This window comes from Chlamydotis macqueenii, chromosome 2 (assembly GCF_036417535.1).
Source record: "Chlamydotis macqueenii isolate bChlMac1 chromosome 2, bChlMac1.mat, whole genome shotgun sequence".
NCBI lineage: Eukaryota > Metazoa > Chordata > Aves > Otidiformes > Otididae > Chlamydotis > Chlamydotis macqueenii.
In genome coordinates this window covers 129,897,544-129,924,235 of record NC_141557.1, presented here as the reverse complement: position 1 = coordinate 129,924,235, position 26,692 = coordinate 129,897,544, and the positions used below count along the sequence as shown (strand labels likewise).

The following is a 26,692-nucleotide window of genomic DNA, read 5'->3' as shown; positions in this document are numbered from 1 at the left end:
ATTAATTTAACATCACCATTAAAGTCAGTACTTTAGGAGCATTTGCTATACTCTGCTCAATATCTTTTTATTCATCATATGCTGCGTATTAGTTATTTTAACATTTAGAAAGATTAGTAATCTGGAAGTATTCCAAACCATTGTTCCAGACAGCAGTTAGATATTTGGGTGGATCATGTAAAAACAGTGAAATGGCTGAGAAAGCATGTAAAATGTTTGTTTTAAGTAATATTACATCAATGGAACAGACATCTGCAGCACTGCACTTTGTTTTAAACTTTTAAAAACTTTTTTTTAAGTTAATGTTGTACTGTGTTTTCCTAAAATTGATTGGGGGGGGTAATAGCATATTATTTTTAAACAAGTATATTGTTTTACCTTTTGTTCAATTTTCATTTCTATTTTTCAGATATTTGTAGGAAATCAGATTTACAGAGGGCAGCTGTTAGGAGGTGGTGAACACCTGCCACTCAATATTATTGCTGCTGTTTGAGTTTGGTACCTAACAATCAATATCTGTATCAATATCTGTATTATCAACACCTGTATCTATATCTGTCTCTGTATTATATCTGTATTATCTATTTTAATTTTCATTCATGTTATCTCTTGTATCAGACTATCTACAAATATGAGCAGTGATAGGCCTTGGAGCTTATAGCCTAAGAAAAGGGGTATAGAATCACATCCTATAGTGATTATGTGCTATAATATAATGCTGCATGTTTACACAGTTGTTGTTATCTATAAGATTATGTTCTAAATTGTCCCAAATGGAGAAAAAGAAATTTTAGGGACCCAGTCCTCCATCTTTCCCAGTAGCACTGTCTTGAATTTGTGTTCAGTTCTAGAGTTCAGTGCATGATGCACTGGCTTTGGACCGGTTGTTAAGACTGAGAAGAACATGTCTAGCATTAGAGTTCAGGGTCCAGCCAGGTTCCCCATCCCCACGAAGGTACAGGGGAGAGCAGTCAGGTGAATTACCGAAATGTCTTTGTGGATGGTATAAGCTGATGTTCTAACTCTCTGAAAGCAATATTAATTGAAAAGTCAAATGCATAAGTAAATCGATTAAAAGATTCACCTGTAAGCAGTTTGCTAAGTCAGCAGTGAGGAAGTTCAATTTTCCCCATGTAGTTGAAAATGAGGATATTAATTACTGGTAGTATTTTTTGAGTCTTCTCCTTGTGGTAGACATTTTGTTTAAAAATACTACTTGCACTACTAGAATTAGCGGAATCCTCTCTGTGAAACTGGAAATTAATTTTCTTTTCCTCTTTGAATTTATTCTGCATTCTGAGATGAATTTAATATGTACTGCAAATGAATTAAGCATTGAACCCTTTGATTTCTCTTGGGATTACTGTGTCAGTTATCAAACAGGTTTATCATAATGCCATATGGCCATATGGCTCAGATTCACCCATGTTATTCTCAGATATATGCTAGAAGATTAAAGTATGCTATTAATATAAAAATTAATATAATATTAATATAAAATTACACACGTCAACCTCATTTTTCAATTTATTCATAATAAGAAAGAGGTTTTCATTTTATATCAGCAAGCTGAGTACTCACATTTCCAACAAATGCTTCATTGTATATGAAAATAAGCAAACTTCAACCTTAATTCTGCACATTTCCATGGACAGGAATATCAGCAAAACTGATCAAGTATGCAGTCCTGTTTTCAAGCAGGTTTAGATTTGAGATGTTTTCTGAAAATATATTTAAAATTTTTAAATGTAGACAAATTATCCCTAATTTACATGCCACTGGAAATATTTAAAAGTAATTCACATAAATTAAGATATTTTTATTTACTCTAACTGCTATTGATGTTAATGATGACATGCATATGCTTTCCTTGTTCCGTGTAAATGTGTCCAAGGCAGGTACGTATTTGCGAGCTATAGGATGCCATATACACGGATAAATTAATAAATAACTAAAGTCCTCTTCATTGGAGAGCAGTCAGTCACGTAAGAGTCATTAGTACATTAACTATGTGGCCGCAGGTCAAGTTAAGGTTATTTAAGCACAGGCTGCCGTTGTAAGTCAGCAAACACTTTAAGCCAGCACTTGAGGCAGTGCCGCTACCGCAGGAAGCCGTCCTGCCCTTCTTTTTGCCTCCAACAGCTCATTCTCATGAGCATCGCTGCGTGGTCCTACAGGTGCTGGTGCTGGCGCAAGCGACAGAGCAGTTGGAGAGTACAAACAGCAGCTGTAGGTGGGAGAGAAGAGAACAACTTCTGGTGGCAACAGTGCTGACATGGGCTAGTCTAAACTGTTTGTGAAATAACAGCTTAAATTATTGTATCAGGGAGGAGGCAGAAGGTTGTAGTGAAATAACGATTGTGCCTGTATTTTGAAGTAGCAGCTGTTCCTCGTGGTTTGTAGATCTCCGAACCTTATTTGTTCATGTTGTGTATTCTGCGCTAGCCACGGTTTTAAAGGCCAGGTTTGTACCTTCTTAAAAAGAGTCGGGGAAGAGGAAGAAGAGGGACACTTCAGATCTGCTTTGTTTCTAAAGCAATTATAGTAAAGTATAAATCATTTACACTTACTGTGGAAAAATGATACTGCTTTTAAATGCTTCCTTTGTCTAACACTGCAAAGTATGTTAATGAAAATAGTCTACATGTTGAACCCCTTCTAGAGTAATAAGAATGATCTTTGCTTTTACTTCCAGCACCAAAGGGAATACTACATCTCTCTCCTGACGTTTATCAAGAGATGGAAGCAAGCCGCAACAAATCAGCCCCTGGTGCCACTGTAAGCTATTTGTCGTCCAAAGAAATGAGCCAGACTTCTAGCTCTTTCTTCAGCATATCCCCTACAACAAATAGCACAGCTACAATTGCCAGGGAACTTCTCATGAATGGAACGTCCCCAACTGCTGAAGCCATAGGTCTCAAAGGAATATCTCCTGCTTCCCCCAGTTCTGCAGTGCAGCCTTCAAAACAGCTGGAGTATTTGGCAAGGATTCAAGGCTTTCAGGTATGGGAGGGGGAAAATGAAGCTCTTCAGCCAGAATCATAGCATTGCCATCAAGGTTTCACTCTTGCCCTCTTGAATGTGGGCATGCATGTAACTTATCTTGTAAAATTAGCTGGTGTCCAAGGCAGTTTCTGGGTCCAGGAGATATAACCCTGCACCAATATACGTGTCCCTCCTTCTCTTTTTTGCTCTGCCTTCCATTCACCTTACTGCAGGCCATCTTTCTCTCCTCTGTTTATTCTGCTTAAATAATTACAGGCTTAAATTATGCTTTTTTACTTGCACTTCTTTTAAAGTCTGTCTTCACCTCTTGGCATTAGAATCTTTACATACTGCTCTGGTGTTGGTTTCTCTCTTCAGCTCTGGTCCAGAAGGTACTGACGCACCACCTTAACTTTGCGTTTGTCGTCTGGGCCGGGTCGTTAAAGCCGTTACTCTGCTTCCCACCCTGCACCTCTTAGTTGTAACATGTAGAACAAAGTTTTGTTCAGAAGGTGCAGCCTGGGAGCAGACCTGGAGTCAGAGCAATGCAGAATGTTTTTGACATCACGGTCAGTACTAGAGAATGTAAGATGTACCATGCTGAGTCAGCGCATGAGTCCTTCAGCACTGATGACCTGTATCCAGCAATGGCACATACCCTGCATTTTACAGGACAGTGACAGCCTCTGTAGAACATCCAGTCATTTCTGTAGTGTAGAAGCTGGGGAAAAGAAACCTCTTTCCAATCACCATTACATGCTAAATTACATGTGTATATGGAGAGTAGCACATTTTACTGTGTTGCACCATTGGAGCTTAGGATCAGCTATGTAGAAATATCATTTTTCCTGTCGTAGATTTTTGTTTGGTTGAGGTTTTTTTTCCTTTTCAGAGTTGTGAATTTGTTTCACTTGAAAAGTTGATTTTGTATGTTTGAGCATATGTAATTTGATCATGGAAGCAAATTCTGGAAATTGGATGTTTCTGTTAGAATTTTTGCATGCCTGATTTTTTTTTTTTTCATCCAAACCAGTGTCATTTACAAAATATGCAGTTGTTGGAAGTTATTTAAAAGAGGCTGCTAGAATTCTAGAAATAGTGTCAGATGTTCTGTTGGCATAAGCAGCATAGTTAAATTACATTTGCCTACATCAGATATCACCAGTTGTGGATTTGACCTTACACTGTTTCTGTATAAAATGGACATTCAGCTTTCTTTTGATCTTCGTTTTTAAAATGTCATTTTTTATTCGTTAGTTTGAACATCTTTTAATGCAAGAAACGGTAAAATTCTAAGCCTCACTGTAGTAGAGTTAAGCTGCTACTAGGAACTCAGTTTTCCTGAGTTCTATTTGTTACCTGCCTGCAGTAGAAGCAGATGAATTCCGATGAAAAGAAATTCAATCCGTGAAGTTTTCACTGCTCACTTTCACATCTTGTCAGATTGCTTGTGTCTACTAGTAACACTTTATTTTCGTAGATCCGATGCACAATATATGTTACTGTTTTGATTCCTTCTTGCCTACAGTATGTGGTTACTGTAAAATGATTAGTTGTGTTTGTCCTGTTTTTTTTTTTTTCATGCTTTGATTCTAGATGCTTATGTAGAAATTGTTTTTAAAGGGTCTTACCTCGAGCCAAAAAATATAATCTGTTTCATCTGTAAACTAGACTACTACTTTTTACTTGGCCCTGGTACAAACCAAGGAATTTGGTAGAGTTTGGTAGCGTGTTGATTATCGATATCCATCCGCTGTGTATGTAACTGGTGGTTTTACATCACCTTAGCGTGCTTTTTAACACCTCACAGGCATAAGCCTGGTATTGATGTGAAACTCTGCCACTGTTGGGTGGCTGAGCCGAGGTGGAGCAGTGAACAGAATCTCTGTGGGAAATGGCTCGGTGGCCTGTCAGGTGCATATCACAGGTCTCTTCACCATTTCAAGCCTAGAAAGCTCTTTGTCTTGTAAGAGTTTAAAAGCCGATTTCTTTACAGGTTAACTTTCTCAGGCATATTTACTAAGTAGAATACTACTGCATTTGCAAACAGCTAGCTTGTTTCATGTTTCCTGAATGACCCAAAAAGATTTTTAAATTGTTAGCATGTATTTGTATTCTGGTCCGGATGATAACCATAGTTTTGTCTTTCATTAAAGAACATATACATTCTGTTCTGTTACAATGTATTTTTGAATTTTTAAAAAAATCAATAAATGCTCATATGGTGTTTCATTTGTAAATGTAAAAACATGTTATTTGCTTATTTGAATGGGTTTTTTGAATTTCTTTAGCTGCAGAGGACACGTCTTTAAAATGTGGTTATTTAATTTAAATTCTTCTAAACTGTTTGTATATGATCTCAGCCATGTTCTATTGTAAGCCCTTAATATTAAGAGTTATTGGGACCAATGTATGGAAAAGTACTAAAAAAATTACATTTTTATGTTTTATGGCTTATTATTCTAGAGATATTTGTAACTGATAAGCAGCAGCTCAGTGTCACTGAAAAACAGGTGTTTAGCTTGGATACTTTCAAGGCTCAGGCTTCAAATTACCAGTGATAATTAAACACAAATACTTCAAGCAAGCCTTTACAAACTCTGAATAAAGCATTTTTAGTGCTTGCTTTGTATTTATGAATACGATCTACCAGTTAATTGTTTTGCAGACTTTGCCCAGAGATTGTTTAAAGGAAAATTCAGCTTTGGTAAGATTGTTATTTTTAAGTGACTATGTGGTATTTTGGCCATTGTTTTGTAACTAGATTAGGAAAGTTACAGTTATTTTTGCTGACTGTTTAAGTGGAGTCAATTATGCAGAGAGTTTGTTTAAATGGAAACATTTAGAGAAGCTATTTACACATGAATAATTTGAGCCTCGAGTTTTTACTGAGGCAAAACACAAGTTGCAGGTAGTCCAGTAGGAAATTCCCCTGGGAGTTTCCATGAAGCAAAGATCATAAAATTTAAAAAGCCATGATTGAGTGCCCGCAGTCAGTCCCAGTGCATGCCTGCAGCCACACTTGGCTTGCTGCATTGGCAGGATTTAGAGATCTTATTTTTTTTTTCCATAGTGGCTACATTATAAAACCTCACAGAGGATACAGTTTCTACATGTTTTCTGTCATTTTCTATATATAGTTTTCTACATTCCTTTGATTGTGATGGTTACACAATTTATATCTTTTTTTTTTTCCCTCCCTCCGCATTTGTTTAGTGGCTAACTGTTCCATTCTGTACATTGTGATAGATTTAAATGTTTTGTTGTTGGACATTTCTAAGTGTTTCTTATTTCCCCAACCAGTAGCAAAGGCGTACATTTCTGAGTGACTGCCCACACAGGGGAAGTCCTGCTGCATCGTCTAGAGTCAGGTTTACTTGTGGCCCCTACATTTCAGCACGTGGTTTTGAATTGTCAGCAGAGGTGGGCCCAAACTAAATTTCCACACTTTGTACGAGGGTTCACGCTGAGCTCAAACCTTTCCCTACAGTGGCTTTAAACAAAACAAACACTCGTTTTGCTTTGTTGGAAGTTGGATTTGGAAATCAGTCTAGGAGTGCTTGGATCTCACTACTGAGATACGTACGTGAGGAAAATTTCAGGGAAATTCAACCCTCAGTGAATTTCAAGGAAAGAGCTATAGTTTTGCAAATATTTAATGGAGCAGGTCAAAATTTTAAAAAGCACCTAAATACTATTTTCAAAAATTCTCATAGGCACTATGGATGCTAATAGCAAGTAATTTAGAAGTGTAAAATCATTTAAAAAGGTAGATGCTTCTTGGGATTTTCATAAACACCTGTGCAGATTAGGTACCTGACTTCCAGTTCACTTGTAAGCATGGGCACCCTACATAGTGTTTTGCAGATTTGGGCTGTTGCCCCACGCTGTGAACTCATTCCCTGAATTAAGTCATCCCTTTGAGACTTCTACTCTGTGCTGTTGTCTGATGCAGATGTGTCCTCATGTGCTGTGAGTTGTCATTCTGGTGTGAGTGATAACATTGCTTTCCTCAGTGTCTACTTGCTGCTTTTGCTGAGGGATGTAGCCACTGACAGGAAGAGCAAAAAGGGGCAAGTCTGGCTTCTTCAGACTCAGCGTAGTGTCTGAAATGGCCGTTGGTCATAGCTTAGGCCATGCTGTGGACATTTCCTGGTCTCTCTCAGTTTTAGCTGCAGCTGCTAGTGAGCACAGCACCACAGAACTGGTGCCTCGCTTCCCAAGTAAAGGACGGTGGGTGACCTTTACATCCGGCCCATCTGAGTTTGCGAAGGTTTGTGAATCCCAACTCTGCTTTTACCCAGGTTCTCTTTCTCTCTGACCAGTATTAAATTTGCTGTCAGAACTTGCTGACAGTGTTCATGATAGTTAAAAGAGTTCTTGGTTTTTTTAATGATAAAGAGTTTGGGCCCAATACCCTTTGTACAGCAAATCTCCTAGATACAGTAATGAAAATCAGATTTGAGTTCAGTGGAAATTTTTAATACAAAAAGGAATGAGTGAGGGATTCAGGCATAAGCCTAAATAAAATAATTGAAATATAAATTATTAGCATCACAACATTTACATGTTGAAATTTGATGCAATTGCCTTTCTCTTCCTTCATTAACACTTTGTGTTCAAGTATGCCAACTCGTTGATGATGGATGAAATAACCGTTTCAATACAAAAGCTCTTTTCCAAAGCAGATCACAATTAAGAAATGTTGCTTACTTAGTTAAATTAAAATTCATTGAACTTCACTAGATGGAAGCAGCTTTCCTTTCGTGAGTTCTTGTTCGTTACATGACCTGGTGAAATATGCATAGTTAATTTGCAAGAGCTCCCTGGGAGTCTTGACATTAGCTATTTCCCTCCTTCTTTCTTACCTCTGAAGCTGGTTTTTACCTCAGTGAAAGCAACATCTTATCCCTTTTCAGTCTATCTTTTTCTCTTCCCACAGCAAGCAGGACTTTTTCCAGTGGAAGTTTCATCATTTTTTTTTGCCAGCATACCAGGATATTTCTTTTTTATGATCTTCAGTATAACTTAGGACTGGAAAACTAAGGCCAGATCATTTAACTTGTACAAATTGTATCTCTGAAGGCAACAGAGTGATGTACCAGTTATGGATTTGAGCAACAGGACTGCACGTCAAAATTTTCCATAAACTTGTCACATTCACAAAAAAAGCCATGATAAATAAGAAGGAGAAGGCTGCTACAGAAAGACATTTACCAGTCTTTTGAGCTCTGGCAGAACACAAACCTCTGAATTAGCTTTGAAAATTGCAAAAATTCATTGGTACAGATTGCAAGGTTAGGGAGAAAAACAAGCAGGAAAAAAACCCTAAGCATTCCCCATTGACTCCAGATTCAAATAGCTACAGTGAAGGGCATTAGGAGACTTTTTAAATTGTTCTTGTGATAGAAGTAAGGTGAAAGCATTCTGAGAAGCACTCAGTATCACATCTCATTCTCAGCAGAATCTCCCTGCTGAGGAGGCCAATGGGAGGAAATGAAAACAGACCAACAGGAGTGCTGTGGTGGAGGTGGAAGCTTCAACAGAGGGCTTTGAAGCAGCACATTAAAATGAAGTTTCCGTAGTTTCCCAGAAAATCAGTGGGCATTTTCTGTCTCTGGGTCTCTGATGGACTATAGACTACCTTCCCATCCCAAATGTCCTGGCTCAGTTTTTACAACAGATGATCTTCATTTTTTGGTTGTTGTTTTCATTTCCATTCTGCTCTCAGGATGGAAAGCAGCAACTTCTCTTTTCTTCTTTCAGCCTTTCTCATGGCTCACTGCTTTGCTTAAAGTGGCCCCCACTATGTCATTCACCTCCTCTCTTCCTCAGTAGTTATCTATTGAGACTCCACTACAAAAGTTGTAGTTAGAAGTTTATTTGGTTTATGGTGATTGTGTTCAAGTGATTGTTATTTAGGGGTGAAATGGAGCTGAGCTGTGGTAAATGGGACAAAAACCAAACCATCTCTTATGAGTCGTGAATGGATGATGTGATTTTCCTCAGATTTCCTCAAGTCACTTTTGAGGGGGAAAATAAAAGTAAAATTTTACCGTGTTTTAGGGGGAAGGGTTCTAGGTACTGAATCTATTGTAATGAATATAGTTGTCATTATAGAGTTAGTTGTCAGAGAGAGTGTATTTTCAAAGTTCCCTGCAGATGAATGAATCAAAAGGCATGTTTTAGCACATCTCCAGCTAAAGCCAATGAAGGAGAGTATAGCAAATGCTAAACCCATGTAAACCCAAGTGATACTGTTCTGTCCTTTAATGCGTTGGCTGCAGAAAGGTTTGTGTCAGCTTGGGACTGGGATCCCAGCAAATGGGCTAGTTCAGTGGAGGACGAAAGTCTCATTACTCATTCAAATTAGAAAAACTGCACAATAATTAAAGGAAGCTTTTGAAATTATAACATCAGGCTTCCTGACATCATTAATGTGAAACAGATTTGAATGCTCTGTCAGCAAACTGGTTTTATATAAATGCTTATTCGAAGAAGATCTTACCTCCAAAGATCAGGAAAGATCAGGGTATTAAAAAAAATGAAAAAGTTTGTAGAATAATGTTAGAGAATACTTTTGAAATAAGGCTGTTGAAGCAAATATTACTTCATCCAGATTTGGGGTCAACCCCCCTTTATAATTCTGTGTATATAACTGTGCATCTACCCCAGCCCCCTAAAGCATTGAAGACTTCTTTCCCAGCAGGACTGACCAGACTGCAAATATTAGTGAAACTGTTGTAAAATAGTAGTGTACAATCAGACCCATAGGGTTCTGTAATCAGCTGATTCACTTTAATGTTAACACTCAGCAGTAATTTATTGTTAAAAATAAGTTTTCATTAAACCCCTTGAAGTACCTCAAGAGTGACTGTGTTGCCGTGTGTTATCAATACCTGCTTCTGCAAAACAAGGTGTGGAATTGGACATCTGGTTCCTGTCCTGGTGCCTTGGGTTGTAGTCAAGTTTACTAGCCCTATACCTGCTCACTGGTCACATCGGTTTCTGTACAATGACATGTGGAATGATGTTGGGCTTTATCATCACTGAAAGTAATTACATCTGGCCTTTTGCGAAAGAGCGTTCTCTTCCTGAGTGTCTGTACTATGCCATGCTCAGTGTCCAGTACAGTAATCTCAACAGCAATGTTTTTCTGTTACTCACAGGGAGCATAAACACCTGTAGAAACGGTTGGCAAAGTCCTCATTATCTCAGTTTCTGTCTCTTCTGGATACTTTTTTTTTTCTAACGTGAAGTTTGCACTTCAGCTGATTACCATGCTACTGCCTGATCTTCAGATTCCTACAGACTTTTGCTGTGACTTAAAACTCGTGGGCAGCTTAAGCCCCACACAGCTGCTTGGTCTCTCCTCCTTAGTGTGAAGAGGGGAAGAATCAGAAGGGCAAGAAAGAGAAAACTCATAGGTTGAGATAAAGACAAAAGCTGAGTGTGCAAGCAAAGCAAAATAGGGATTCATGCACTGCTTCCCATTGGCAGACAGATGTTCAGCCATCTCTGGGAAAGCAGGGCTTTGTCACACAATGGTTATAGAATCATCGAATCATAAAATAGATTGGGTTGGAAGGAACCTTAAAGGCCATCTAGCCCAACCTCGCTGCAAGGAGCAGGGACATCTTCAACTAGATCAGGTTGCTCATAACCTCTTCCAACCTGGCCTTGAGTGTTTCCAAGGATGGGGCATCAACCACCTCTCTGGGCAACCTGTTCCAGTGCTTCACCACCCTCATCATAAAAAACTTCTTCCTTATGTCCAGTCTAAATCTACCCTCTTTTAGTTTAAAACCATTACCCCTCATCCTATCACAACAGGCCCTGCTAAAAAGTTTCTCCCCATCTTTCTTATAAGCTGGTTGGCTTTCTGGGCTGCACACATATACTGCCAGCTCCTGTTAATCTTCTCGTCCACTAGTACTCCCAAATCCTTCTTTTCAGGGCTGGTTGCAATTAATTCTTTGCCCAGCCTGTATTTGTGCTTGGAATTGCCCTGACCATTTTGCACAACCTTGCACTTGGCCTTGTTGAACTTCATGAGGTTTGCATGGGCCCACCTCTCCAGCCTGTCAAGGTCCCTCTGGATGGCATCCCTCCCCTCCACTGTGTCAGCTGCACCACACAGCTTGGTGTCATTGGTGAACTTGCTAAGGGCACACTGTATGCTCTTATGTCTATGTCTGTGTTGCCAACAAAGATGTTAAACAGGGCCAATCCCAACCACTGAGGAACGCCACTCATCTACACTTGGACATTGAGCCGTTGACTACCACTCTCTGAGTGCGGCCATCTAGCCAATTCCTTATCCACTGAGCGGTCCATCTGTCAAATCCATGTCTCTGCAGTTTAGAGAGAAGGATGTTGTGCGAGACAGTGTCAAATGCTTTGCACAAGTCCAAGTAGATGACATCAGTTGGTTGTCCCTTACCCACCAATGCTGTAACCTTGTCATAGAAGGCCACCAAATTTGTCAGGCATGATTTGCCCTTAGTGAAGCCATATTTGCTGTCCCAAATCACCTCCTTATTTTCCATGTGCCTTAGCATAGTTTCCAGGAGGATCTGCTCCATGATCTTGCCAGGCACACAGGTGAGACTGACTGAACCTGTAGTTCCCCATGTCTTCAACTACCCTGATGGTGAAGTCCCCATGAGAACCAGGGCTTGTGAGTGTGAGGCTGCTCCTATCTGTCCATAGAGGGCCTCATTCTCTCAGTCTTCCTGGTAGGGTGGCTTGTAGCAGACTTCCACTATAAAGTCACCTGTTCCTGCCCTCCCTTTAATCCTGACCTATAAGCTCTCTGTCAGCTCTTCATCCATCCCCAGGCAGAGCTCCATGCACTCCAGCTGGTCGTTGACATAAAGGGCAATGCCTCCTCCTCATCTACCCTGCCTGTCCTTCCTAAAGACCACATATCCCTCCATTCCAACTGCCCAGTCGTAGGAGCCATCCCACCACGTCTCTGTGATGCCAATAAGGTCATAGCCCTGCAGGCGTGCACACGTCTCTAACTCTTCTTGTTTATTCCCTGCGCTATGTGCGTTAGCACAGAGGCATTTTAGCTGAGCCCCAATGAAGCCGACTTGCTGGCTGGAGCAGCCGGAATTCACATGCTCTCCTCCTGACCTATGATCCTTCCGCAGGCTGTGGGCATCCGTTGCTGGCACTGGCATCAAACTGGTAGGAGTGGGATGGATTGAGGTTCCCCTCCCCTGGCAACATTATTTTAAAGCCCTCTTCATTAGCGAGGTGAGCCTGTGACCAAAGATGCTCTTCCCCTTCTCCGACACATGGACCTCATCAGCCCCCAGTACACCATGTTTCTCAAAGCGAGTCGCATGGTCTAAGTAGCCAAACCCCTGCCCGTGGCACCAGTCCTGGAACCATTCATTGATTCACCAGATTAGACTGGCCCTTTCAGACCCCTTCCCTTTGACTGGGAGGATTGATGGAAACAATACCTGTGCTCCAGAGTCCTCTAGCATTGCTCCCAGGGCTCTGTAATCTGTCTTGATAGTTTTCAGATCTGCTCCTGGCTGTGTCACTGGTGCTCGTGTGAAACAACACCAGTGGATAATAGTCAGTGAGGTGTATGAGGCTTGGTAGTCTCTCGGTGACATCCCTGATATGAGCCACCAGTAGGCAGCACATCTCTCCAGAGAGTGCGTCAGGTCGGCAAATGAGTGCTTCCGTACCTCTCAGGAGAGAGTCACCTACTACTACCACCTGTCACCTTCTCTTAGTTGCACTGGTCGTTATACTGGGAGCAGATTGGGCTGCCTTGCTCTCAGCTCCAGCATCTCTCCTGATGTACTGGGTCTTTCCTCTTTGGTCTGCAGAGTGGTGAAGCAGTTCTGCAAGCTCCCTTGCAGAAGGTTTCAGGGGAAGTCTCTTCCTCCTGCTGGTCCTTGCCATTGCAAGCTTCCATTCTTCTGTGTGTGCTGTGGGGGAGATTTTGGCTGTTTGTCCGTAGGCTGCGCTTGGAACCAGCTAACTCCTCAGCCTCCCTGATGCTATGCAGCTTTCTCACCACCTCCTGCAGCTCAGCCACCCCACTGCAGGAGCTCCTCAACCTGGGCACACCTTCTGCAGGCAGGGCTGCCACCTGTCCCTCCCCAGGACAAAGGTCCAGGTACTTCCTGCACCCTGAGGTCTGCACTGCAGCCTTGGGAAGACAGACACCATGACTCTGAACATTCCAACTTCCTCCATCTTCCCCAGTTTTTATTGCTGAGCACGATGTCATATGGTATGGAATATCCCTTTGGTCGGTTGGGGTCAGCTGTCCTGGCTATGTCCCCTCAACTTCTTGCCTACCTCCAGCCTACTTGCTGGTGGGGTGGCATGAGAAGCACCACACAAGCTGCTATGAAGAAAATAAGCTCCACCACAGCCAAAACCCATACACCTTTCTATGCTTCACTTGGTATCGCTACAGTTGAGTACCACTGGGCAGAAGTTAGTAAATAGGAGAACTCCTTTTATCTATGTGAGGTTACTGTCTTTGTGCTCTGAAGAAAACTTACACCTTTTTTTTTTATCAGGTTATTTGCTACAAAACTTGCCTGTTTATTCAAGACAGCTACTATTTTTGTTGTAAAGGTAACACAGATGAACAGGGAAAGAAGTTTCCCCCAAGCAAGGCAGTGGGTCAGCAAGGATTTTATTGATAATTTTAGTGGCATCTGTGATTTGCACAACATGAGGCAACCTGCTAACAGGGAGTCCTTGCCTGGCTCTCAGAAACTTTCAGGTGTCCTACTACACTGAAAATCAGCTTGAAATCAAATGGCTGTGTTATGCGGGTAAGGGTTTCATGGTCTCCAAAGCCTAATTTATACATGACCAGCCAAAAGTAAGAAAACACGTTGGGAATATGAAATAGAGGGAGACAGAAAACAGAGCAAGCTGATAGCAAGAATTGTTCTTGAGAGAGCTTCATGTAAAAATCAAAGCTCCTGGACTTCATTGTATGCTGTTTTATAAGGTTTTTTAATCGAACTTCAGAGAGAAAGTTAGGCAGTACCACAGCTGATGGCAGTGACCCAGAGTGATCTACAATAAGTGATTTTATTAGTTTCCATTTGTTTCAGAAGTGTTTCTGCTGACTATAGACCATCTAGTCCATACTACCCTGCTTTTGACTGCAAAGAAAGTCAAAACAGTGGTAAAAGTTTTGCCAAAAAGCCAGCCGTAAGGTTCATTCTCATACCAATTTCTGTAAGAAAAGATATGTAAGTTTGGAAACCTAGGCTATTCAGGCAGAGAGTATACTGCAGGAGGTAATATTTGCTGTAGGAAGAATGTTTCTGAATTAATTTAAGAGCATGCAGAATTAGGAAAACAAATGCAAATCTAGCTACAAGGGGCAGTAAATTTTCTGACACGAGGTCTCCAACTACCTGACTTCTGGCCAGAAATTTACTTCAAGTAGCTCTCTTCTATTCTGGCCATCCTTACTTCCCTCCCTCTGACAAGGAAAAAAAGCTTTTTATTCAAGTACTGCTGAAGTTTTGCTCTTCTTGCCTCCAGAAACAGCCAGGTGCTTTTTTTTTTTTTGTTTCAGTTTCTAAAAGGAAAGCAGGTAAATAGAGAATAACTGGCTGGTGGTGTTGCTTGGATCCCCAGGTGTGGTGTGGATGTCACCCTGGTAACCTTTTAGCTTTTCTCCTTGGCATCTTGCAAATAACCGTTAAAGTCCTCCCACATAGCCCTGCATGTAACTTGGTCCATGGAAAAAAATGTGAATTAAATTTTCATAACCAATTTTAGAATTTAGGGGGTTTACATATGCAAAAGTTTAAAAGCTGTCAGGATCTCTCAAAATACTGCAGCCAGCACTAAAGGCACTGGGCCACATTCCCTGCCAAAATCTTTCTGAGTAAATCCTAACATGACTTGATAACTTAGCTACGGACCTTGGCCAAAACTTTGAAAGACTGGAAGTTTCAGCTGGCAAAGAAGTGAAGGTGTGATGGTGAATTCATAGCAGACTGAGACTGAGCTTTAATTGTAATAAGGGAGCTCAGCTCTCAGGCAAAAATCGTTAAAAAGAGAAGCAACAAGTAAAGGTGAAAAAGAAGGAAATAAAGGAGTTACAGTTTATTCCTCTCACTGTGACTTGAAGCCAAGGCCTTCAGAGGTTTTTTTTGTGTTTTTTTTTGTTATTTTTGTTTTTTGTTTTTTGTTTTTTTTTGCTGTCATCTCCTTCAGTGTCATTTAGAATTGGGAGCACAGTGAAGCAGGATAACTTTCAGAAGTTAAATGATTGTTTCTTGTTTTAATTAAAGGTGAGTGGTTCTTTCCACATCCTGCCCTATATCTAAGTTAGTGCACAAAACCAGTGTCTGTATCAGCATCAGACTTTTCAGCAAACTCAGGCAGCCAGTGATATACTCTCAATTTCACAGTGATCCTGTTCCCTCTTCATTAATGCAGCATTTGGGGCTTTCACGTGCCGCTTGTAGAGAATAGTTATGCTTGCTTTACTCTTCACTCCAGTGACAGTCTTAAGGAAAAGGAGTGTTCATGAAAACATACTTCCATTGATGCTTTTGCTAGAAGACGATTTGAAACCCAAATTATTTTCTTTCTGCAAACTAACAAGTTCCTTCCTCCCTTTAGCCAGTTGTTCAGGATGACACCCGAGACACAGGCTCCTCCACGAGTGCTCCGTACCATGCTCGTCCTCTGTGTGCTGTGTTAGTTCCCTCACCTCGCTCCTTTTTTTAGGCCATGTGATGAAAATGGGAGACCCCAGGGTTGCCAGTTTTTCATATTTCCTTTGACTGTGAATTATAAAATGAATTTCAGCTCCTCTCCCTGAAAATGCAGTATTTACCTAAATGATTATGGGTGAATGGATCAGAGGCAGACAAGTTGTTTCTGCAAAAACCATGTTAGGTGTAACTTAAATAATTTCATAGTGCTTTGCAGTGGCTTGATTTCTGAATAATTAATTAAATATTTTAATAATGTTTTTCTTATTCATTTTTGAAGGGGGAGATTGTATAGAGTGTTTTAGATCACTGTAGTCAAACTACTCTTTACTATGTCTACAAAATAACACATCTTAGTTATAGAGTAGAGGAAGTGAACAGCGTAGCAAGATACTTTTAAACATAACTGTGATATTTTATAGAAAGCCATGTCCCATCTCCTGATTTCAGGTTCCCTATCAGATAAACAGGTCTCTTTGCACCCTTGAATGCCATCCATTGAAGAAAATATGGTTGCTCGCTCTGCATGTGCTCCACAGGAACACTTTCTTTATAAATACGTACCTAGGTTAAGGTTTAACAGATGGAAGAAGGTAACCAAAAAGCACCTTACTGTACTGATTATCCTGTACACTACTGGGAAAGCAACAGTGTTAGCTAATTTTCTCTTTATTAGAACCAAACATCACAGAGCTAGGATGGAGCTGGATCTCCCTTGCTTGACTGAGCATAATATATTGCCAAATTTGCCAGATCTCCTGCATCTCTGAAACAGGACCTCTGAATTCAGAGCATATATAAATAGCATTTTAAAAAAAGGATGTACAAGCTTCTTTGGCTTAGATGATAAACTTGTTTTGCATTTAGCAGATATTTTATATATTCTCCTTGGGAACTGTATCAAGGAAGATTTTTCCACTCTTGTTTGTACTTTGCATGTTTTTACCGATGTCAAGTGTCTGCCTTGCTGTAGTCAGGTTTGTAAAATACTGCCACAGAACCTGTGACAATGCCTTTAGACTGCTTGTTGTTACATATTTATGGTACAATAATGGCTTATTTCTTAGTCTGAACCCTAGGACTATATTTTAATGAAGATTTAAGGCTACGATACAGCTGCTATTCAAACTCTTTAGAGGGGAGCACGTTGCGATAGCTCAAGATTTACTGCTGACCTGTCAGTCTATAAGCTACTGGATGTCTTTACCCTTCCGTGCAGTAGCTACGGTGGAAACATTGCCCACTGCTGTGAAGCAGACACAGCGATTGATGAACCTGAGGCGTGCTAATCAAACATATGTTTTCTTGACACAATGATTGTGTTATATATCACATCTGAATGTACAGGCCTTTATCTTTCCTTAATGATCTAGCAAGGGGGCTTTTTAAAATGTGGGTGTTTTTCATGCGCTCCTTAGATTTGTTCCACAGGGGGTGACCATTAAAAACATCTGACGGGCATGCAGTTAGCCAGCTCCCTGCTGAGATTAGTAAAATACTATATTTAGTAATCGCACTACATCAAGGAACTCCAACATTGCAGGAAACAGTTTGACTCAATGCTTTTTTTCTGAATTTTTTTTTTTATTTTTTATTGTATGTCTTAGTTTTTCATCTGGGACAATTTTTTTTTCATCCATCTCGGGTTTTGTATCTATGCTTCAACTTATGATAAAGTTACTTTGTTCATACAATTGGAATTTTTTCCCCAATTTTGTGGTTTTTTATTTTACTGTACTTCTGTTCTACTCTCACAAATAACATATCTGGAATTGTAAAGCAGGTTGTAAGAATGCAGAGTGGTATTCGGAATCTCTGTCATGCTACTCCATGTCTGAAAAGACTAATCTGTTATTTGTTAGGAAAGCTCTGTGGAGAATACAAGGATTCACGCTTTTAAGTGCTAGAATACTATATTGTGCAAGGTCCTAAAATTGGCTTGGAGAAAAGGGTTGAGAAAAGCAAGTATATGTAATTTATTTTTTGTGCCAGGAGTATTTCTTCAGCAATAAATATGCGTGAAATGGAGTTTGAGCTCAAACAAGATTGTTTAAAATTTTTTAGTAGATCACATGACTAGCTGTAGATAAGCAACAGAAAGAGTAAGACCACTATGGAAAAGACGAACATTTCACCAGGAAGTCAAAGGAAGAAAAGTATTTATTTTGTCCAAGTCAAAATTACTATTTTCACATCTGATTTTTGAGCCCGTTCTAGTTTGCTTTTTGCTGTGAATCCAGAGCAATATATGTAAAATCATGGAAATTATTCTGTAAATTGAGGACTAAATTGGATGCTTTCCCTTTAAGGAGCAGATTTAAAGGAATACCATCCTTTGTTCTAACGGAATAGTCCAGGCTTGTCAATCCAGAAGATTTGTGCATTGCTGAACATAATGGCATTTTATTACCTAGTTTATTTCTGTCTAGCATTCTAAGACTCCTGCTGATGCTTTGACTCGGGATAGTTTTGGGTTTGGAAACATGAACTCCAGTGTCACAGATGACTTCTTTCTTTTGGTAATTCATATTATTTTTTTTAAGTTAATAAATGTTCAAGAAAGAAAGTGTTTGGCCAGACAGAAGTTGCATTTCAAACTGTGAACATCTAAGCAGCAGTGTGTGAAAATAGGAGCCTTTATTTTCACTCCCCTCAGTCCCTTGTTAGTGCACAGTTAGCTCTTTTCTAACAGTAATTTAGTATTTTATAGTTAAACGTAACTATAAAGTAGTAGTATAACAGGTCTCTCACCTTCCTCAGCTGTGAATGAGTAAACCATAGCCCTTCTTCATCCAAAGGGACAGATGTTCAAATTCAGAAGTGCCCGGTGAAGACCAGCAGACTACCTCGTGCTTGAAGCTACAACACTGTATCAACAGAATAATTTATGCAGATTAACTGTGGCCATTGTCTGAAATTGCATATTGATTCAGTGTGTTAAAGTAGCTTATTGCAAGACAAATCATGCAAAATGTTTACAGTTTCTATCAGGAAACTTGCACATAGGGAAGGGTATTATAGTAAAGCTAGATTCAGAGACGTCTTTATATAAATATGAAAGCAATGGGAAATTTCCTGCTTTTGGAGTAACATTACGATAGAAGTAACCTTAAGTGTAATTTCTCATGCAGTTTTATGCAGTGTAAATTAGTTTTTCCTTTATAAAATAACATATAATGTTGAGAATTTTGGCTATGCCATTCTACATTCAGTTGTAACATTGTAAACATTCATCTTATATCTTCCTTTATGTGAAGCTATAAATGTCCATCAAAACATTTGCATCTCTTCAGTAATTTAAAATATTAAAATCAAGGGGCAAATTTCAACATAGTTGTCAAATAGTTTCAGACCTTTGCATACATTTCTATATACATATGCCAGTTCGTAGTACCCCTCTATACATACTCATTCCATACATCTTGTTCCTGACTGAAGCAGTCTGTGCAAAGGGTATACAGTTGCATCTCGTGAGAATATCGAACATGAAGGCATACATGCGTGAGTAAATTTATGGCATGTGCTTGTGGAAAAAATTAGAATAGAAGCATAGAATTGTCAGGGTTGGAAGGGACCTTTAAAGGCCATCTAGTCCAACCCCCCTGCAAGGAGCAGGGACACCCCCGACTAGATCAGGTTGCTCAGAGCCTCATCCAACCTGGCCTTGAACGTTTCCAGGGATGGGGCATCCACCACCTCTCTGGGCAACCTGTTCCAGTGTTCCACCACCCTCATTGTAGTTCTAGAATTTATTTCATTATTTTGATGCGGGGGGTTGCACTTTGCATTTTACATATGGAGTTTTCGTGCCCTGCCCACACAGCACAACAGAGTGCAGTGTTTGGCCTTCCTGGGCTGGTTACATGTGATTTATCTACAGTACTTCACGCATGTATTTACCCAGGAGGAAAGGTAGCAGCACTGTATGCTTTTTCCAATAAATGAGCAGGCTCATTTACAGTTATTGTCAGGATCTTCTTGTTGTGGCACTGCTTTGTGCTGTGTAGACGTACCTTTGAGGAGAATTATGTGCAAATCACTTGTAATAGTCTGAGACTGGAGTCTGCATTTTACTCAGAAACTTGCACAACCCTTACTACAGACATCAGCATGCTGGCCATTATTTTCTAAACAGATCCTAATGCTATTCTGTAAAATCTCTGCTTATATGTTATCCAAATAAAATATTCTAAGTTTTAGTAAGTGAATTGCTGTTTAATCCTTAAAGTGCATTGAGCTAATTACAAAAAAAAAAAAATGAAGCCTGAAAATTAGGTCCTGGACATAGATAGTAATTGTTTTCATAACTCTTTTATTTTTACCTCTATAATATATGGAGAGGGAAAATGACCAATTGTGGTTAGGCCAGAGGCCTTAATGACTGGTTATAGTGCCAGTGCTACCATTCACTCCTGCCAGTGCTGGATGAATTTGGATGAGTCATTTAACGTCTGTCCACGAAGTGTCCTTACCTGCCTAACAGAGTTATTGCGAAGGTGAGCTGGAGTTAAGCACTCTTTAGTCTCAAGGCACTGAGGAACTTCTTAGAAAAGTGTTATTGTCATCGTGAATCTCAGTAATGGCCACGTAATCACCTTTGGAGCACTTGGCCAGCCTTCAGTCACCACTCCTTGATTGCAGAGATTGAATCAAGTATTTGCTCTGCCTTTATGTTCCCCTGCCGTAGAAGACAATGATATTCTTAAACCAGTTTTATAGACGTTCTGGTTCCTCCCATGCTTAGTCATAATAGTGTGGGCATATAAACTGAAAAATTTGCAAAATAGTGCTGACTGAAAACCTAGAAGCATCTGCTGCTCTTGAGACTATTTGATAACTATTGGAGTACTGTTTCTTTCTGAGTCCCTATTTTAGATATTCTGCTCAAGTAGGTAAATACCTAGCACTCTTGGTTGACAAAGAAAAAACCCCAGACTTTGGATCGTAGATCAAATTTGAAGAAGAAAGGAATAAAATAGAAAGTTTGAGTATGTAGCAGCTGAACTGATAAATAACAAAATAGGATTACTGAGAAATTGCACATACTCATGCCAAATGTAGAAGAAACCTGAATGTTTCTGTTGACTGCACAAATCTGTATACTAGAGAGATTTGATGAAAGGACAAGGTTTTGTTCTGTCCCCCATTCAAAGTACAGTCTTTTTGTTTTTTGTATCACTATTCCTATCATTAACATAGCAAGTGTTTATTTTGGTTCAACTGAAGAGCTTTAACAGGGCAAGAGATAATTAGAGGACTGTTGCCTAAGAAATTACAAAGTGATGGCCTTGATACATTGAGATGAGGCCAAAAGTGCATCATGAAACTCCTTAGGGAAAGTTAAGCCTAGGAAGATACCAAAATATTGAATTTACTGCAATTTCAATGTGGGCCTCTAAAGGGAGTGTGGATCAAATCTGCTATTGTATAGTAGTGGCATGTAATACTAATTGTAATTTTTCCTCTGGATATCTTCTATTCTTTCAGCTTGTTAACCTTGCTTTTTTCCAGTGGACGTTAGTGAAGTGTAACCTTATTCATATCACTCTCATAAAAAAATAAGCCTACAAACATGCTATGCAGTTCAGAAAATGCCGTTTTTCCATTTCTCCGTGTGTACTCTAAGACACGTACTTTACTCAGTCACCAGATGTTACCCCTTTTGCTATGTCATATTTGCAGTACAGAATCATCCTCTTGAGCTTTTCTGCCCCATTTCTCCACGTTGCGTTCCCATAACACATACTCAGCAGAATATCTAGCTTGCAACCAGATACTAGAGTTGTAGAAGTTTGATAAGTCCTTGTCATAACAGTAGTCCCTGACATTTGAAGAACTTCGGTTTATATTCGCAAGCCAAATTTCATACCTTCGTACCTCTTTCGATTAATCAAAGTTAAACCATTGTATATGTGAAGGGGCCTCTTGTGGTTTCTAAGTAAGTAGTATGGCTTTTCTGGCAGACAGCCACAAGCAATTTAGTAGGCACATATTGTGGGGGTTGAGAGGAAGAGAGACGGGGGTAATCCAGAGAGCTTTAAGAAGGGCTGAGTGAAATCAATGTTTCTGCACAGGGTAGAAGGGTTTTGCATTCCGTATCTTACTTTTGGCACAACTGTTTTGATGTGTTGTCAGTAAAGTGATTCACCAATTTGGTTTTCCTCATGCTCAGACAGTTTTGCACAGGTTTTGGTTCAGCTGAAGTATTCCCAATTTGCACCTGTGGCAAAGAAGAGTTAGGCACGGGGGATCTAAGACGCATGGTGTGCAATTAAGCAACATATACATCACTAAATCATTTCCACAGGAATAACTCTAATATGGTTCCTAGTTGTCCTCAGAAATAATAAAGTTTAGTCCTATAGCCTAAATGTCAAGATGAGGCTTTATCATGTAGCTGTTGCCTGAGAGCTGTACAGCTGTAAATAGATACGAACATAAAAGGTCTGTCTCCAGCAGAGCTGATCTCTCTTTCCATTTCTGACGGGGGTCACATAGCCAATGTAAATTACCACCATAAACTAAATTCCATCTCTCCTATAGAACAAAGTGCTTGATCTGCCTGTCTAGAAGCCAGGAGCTACACAGAGAACTGTAATATTTCAGCAATTCAGCATGAGTGGCAACCTGTTCTTAATAATGAAACACTGGCAACATTGAACTTAATTTGTCTCAACACATTAAAATCCATCCTTTCTTTAGGGGGTTTAAGCACTGTCTCAAGGGAATCTGAAGACAAGGCAAATAATTCAAGTGGAAGCACTATCTTCCTCTGTGTTTCATGCAAGATTCAGGTTCAACATGCACATCTTGACATCAGTCCGGAATGAGTTACTCTTAGAAAAGGATAGCCTAGACATCTCTAGAAGAATGTGAATTCTTCTCCGTTTTATCTGTCATTTTGATTTAATTGCAAAATCAAATTCGAATATACAACAGTGCATAGCCATGTCAAAAAAAGTTAGTGGATTTTAGTAGAAATGGCATTACAATTGAAAAATTTAAACTATTATTGCCAAGTTTTTGGAGGTATAATGATTTACATGGATGTTTTGTAACTAAGCTACAAAATACTGTTAAAAATTACATCTAGGCTGGAAACTATGACTTGAAACTAGAGTCTTATGATTGTATAGATACAACATCTTGAATTCAGTCCCAAAGGTCTCATAAACTGAAGAACACAGCACTTTAAAAACTATCTAACAGACATATCAGTTCACAGTCACACCGCCGTTCGGTGTGTGACTACACAGAATATTTTACACGCTCCTTGTTTTATATTGAAGATGAATTCAATGTAAGTGTTTGGAATTCTTCTTACAAACTTGTTGAAAAGGGACAGTATTTTAGCATGATTCCCTTGTACAAACCTGGTGTTTAGCAGATTACGTATGTTATTCTGTTATAGGTACACTACAGTGATAGACAAAATGGCAAAGAGTGTATGACCTGTTTGACACTGTCTCCTGTGCAGATGACTTTCCAAGGTATCGGAAGCTCCATTGAAGCCAGCCATGACCAGGTATAATGCCTTCACCCCACAATCTCATAATTTTGTTAATATCTAGTAAGGCCAGAATGTCAGCTTTAGTAAATTTTAAATTTCAACACATCTTGTGCTTTTCGTGTGGCATGTTCTTGTCACTGGGATTTACCTATCTTGCCATAGTAAAATCCTGATTAAATCTAAAGAGTGACCCAAAAAGGAGACAAAACTATGTTGCCTTTTACGTATTTTTTTAAGAAATATTAGGAAAGCCTGAAGAGTTTGCTTTGGTTTTAAAGTCAGATGTAAGGTTTCTGCAAAGATTTTATTTAATTTTCTATACGTATCAGGTCTTGTCTATCTTATTTTTCCTAGAAGATTTTGGGTAGCTGGAAGAATGGAGATGAAGCAGTCATCTCTAGCCATCATCTGTCACAAGAAACTGGCATTTGAGAGGGAAAAGGAATTTTTAGTCAGACTGTGTAAAACTCCCATTTTGTTTGGCTGTCCTTAAAACGTCTAATTCAAGCTCCTGGCGAAAAGCCAGGAGAAAAAAAAAATCACAATCACACATCACCCTGCTGCTTCAAATGGGAACTGAGGGGGACTTCCATTCTAGTCTTCTTGTCCTCCAACACACTTATGTATAAAAGCAAGACAAGACTTTGATACTCCAAAAGTTCTAGAAGCAAAAAGGAAACATGTAGAAGAAAACTTTAAATCAAACCTTGCACCTTTCAGATCTTCAGTAGATTGGAAAAAGTACCATTTTTATTTGCCTTCACAGGCCATCTTTAAATTGTACTATGTTCACATTTACCGTACATTTTATCAGACTCTATGTAAGATTCTTTAAGCAAAAAGGAAAAGTCACCTTGAGAATTATCAGAATTAGTTGCTTTTGGGGAAAAGGTTCAGACACTCTTAGCCATATTTTAGGTTGGTGGTTTTTTTTTATTGGAAGTTTCTAGTTGTTAACATAAGCGAAGTCCATTAGTTATTTACATGGTAACATGAGGATACTTCCTCTCCTTAAGTGTTTGGTGTTTTACAGTAATGGAGAGCTGTGGTAAGTCAGACCGTCTTTCAACAGACATAATCCATTCAATTCTCATTTCGCCAAGCAACTTGTTTATGCTGTTCTGAAGTCGCTCTGTTTTTCTTTCAGTAAAGATCGCCTTTTAAAATTTAGTTATAACTCAAATACAATATTTAGACATTTCAATGGATTTAAGGTGGTCCCTGTCAGTTTGGTAACAACTACATTCTGGGCTACCAGCCAGCTTGGCCTTTGTCTTAGCATTTATTTAGGCTAGAGTATGATATGTAAACAGCAAAAAGACTTTATAAGCAAAAAGCACATTTAAGCCATCTGAATAATTATATATTTAAGACATCTAAATGAAAAAGTGTTATTGAGCCTGCAAAGTCAAGCACCTAGAAATTAGGAAATTCCAGATTATGTGCAGCATTAGTTTGATCCCAAGTGTACTCATTCAGTGCTCCAAACAGGACATTCCTCTGGGAGGAAACAAATGCATAAAATCACATAGATAAAGACTTTATCATAGCATGGACACAAACGGGTAGAATTAAGTTTGCTTGGGCCATAATGAAACTAGAATTTCCTAATCTTGCTTCAATTTTAAGTTTAAAAAATGTTCATCATTGATTTTGTTATTTAGTTTTCCACAGGATTCTTAAAAAGGGAAGAAAAATGTTTTGTCATTGCATGATGGGGTGGTTGTTGCGTTACTGAACCCGCATCACTTGTGCAAAGATTTCATCTGAGCTAAGAGCAAAAGAAAATTGCTATCTAGCCAAGTGCCAACCAGTGGGTTCCAAAATAGAACCACATATTGGTCAGGAGTCACAAAGTTCTGCTCGTTCCCCTCCTAAATATCAAAGGAGTTCTACTTTCTGGGGAAGAGAGATGCTACTGACTGCTTGTATTTGATAAGGGGGGAGGGGGGTTACAGGACTGGATTGAAGCATTATTTATCATCATCTAAATAAACAGAGAAAAAGGAATCATTAGCAAATGAACAGAAAGCGCATCAAGTATTTGTCAGGCACCGGAATTAATTGGTGACAAAATCAGAGCTCTTAATGGACCAACTTTAAAAAAAAAAAAAGAAAGAAAACTTTTATTTCTTGTTCCTGTATGATTGGTATGATTTTGCTTGTTTTTCTACAATTTCCCTCTCAGCAGGTTTATTGAATACTCTTATTCTTCTTATAAAAACAGGAGACAGAAACGCTGTGTCTGTGTTAAGCTGAATTATCCAAATTTTAAAGTTTCAAATGAAATAAGTGCAAGATAGCCATATGCTGTAAAACTTAAATTCTAGAAACTCTTCTTGAACTCATGTGGTCTGTTACTTGTAAATCATCTCTTTTGTATTGTAATGATAATTAGGATGGGCTAGTCATTGTGATTTCAGTGGAGGCGTGTTGATTTGTGTCCGCTATCAGGCCCAACATAGTTTGACTTCAGGATCTGTCCACTTCAGTGCTTATGAAGATAATTTTTCTTGTGATTGTACTAAAACACAGATTCTATAAATTCTAGGGTTTTTTTAATGGAAAACTGTCTGAATGAAAGTCTGGAATAGTTTCTCTGTGGGAAAGTGGTGGACTCTGTTGTGTGAGAATATCTAATAAAACAGCTGTATACCAGATTTGTTACTGTATTGTGGCAGAGGAACTACGGCTGACTGCATAGCTTGATCAAGAAAAGAAACAGAAATTATAAAAAAAGAAAACCAGGTTCCCAATGGCATCTCCAGCACTCTAGTCTATCTTTTAGATTGGACTTGTGTTTTGTAATATAGATATATCTCTCTATTCACATCCAGTGGGAGATTTATTACCTAGCAGATACTAGTGTGGTTACAATCCTACGTAATATATTATCTTGCTTTTTCAAATATACCAAGACTTGACACAGCAAGTCACTTGTTCTTTTCCTATACCCTGTAGGGAGTTTTCATTCTTTAGATTGGTTTAGCTTGTGATTTTAATGAGTTTAAGCAAATTTGAGCACTTTAAGATTAAAATAAACTGGTACATAAACTGGTTCATACTCGTACACTAATTGTGTGTACTTCAAATATGTGATGAACAAGGCATATCTCATTTGATTGTGAAGTAGTATAGTGGAAGCAATTGCAGGTCTTTCGTTTTTTTTTTTGGCAAACTGTAAAAAAGGGAAACATTCCTAAAGTACCCCTGCAATCTAGCCTGTCACATGTTTTGTTGGGTTTTGCATTCAGATATGCCAATCTCTTTAGTAGAAATTTAATGACTTTTAGGAGCACCTTTCCTATGAAGACAGGCTGAGAGAGTTGGGGCTGTTCAGCCTGGAGAAGAGGAGGCTCCGGGGAGACCTTATAGTGGTCTTCCAGTACCTCAAGGGGGCCTACAAGGAAGATGGGGAGAGGCTGTTCAGTAGGGCCTGTTGTGATAGGACGAGGGGTAATGG

The 26,692-nt window shown here is 39.3% G+C and overlaps 1 protein-coding gene across 3 annotated transcripts in view; it reads left to right on the top strand.

Annotated features, from left to right (window-relative positions):
* STAU2 (staufen double-stranded RNA binding protein 2) overlaps positions 1 to 26,692 on the top strand; it is a 183,957-nt gene that overhangs the window by 92,120 nt on the left and 65,145 nt on the right. For 2 of the 3 annotated variants that reach the window (XM_086740933.1, XM_086740932.1), the window contains exons 12-13: positions 2,696 to 3,003; positions 23,131 to 23,244. In XM_086740933.1, coding sequence (XP_086597059.1) covers positions 2,696 to 3,003; positions 23,131 to 23,244 — 422 coding nt within the window. The remainder of the gene's footprint in view (positions 1 to 2,695; positions 3,004 to 23,130; positions 23,245 to 26,692) is intronic. The other variant, XM_086740934.1, reaches the window with a different exon arrangement.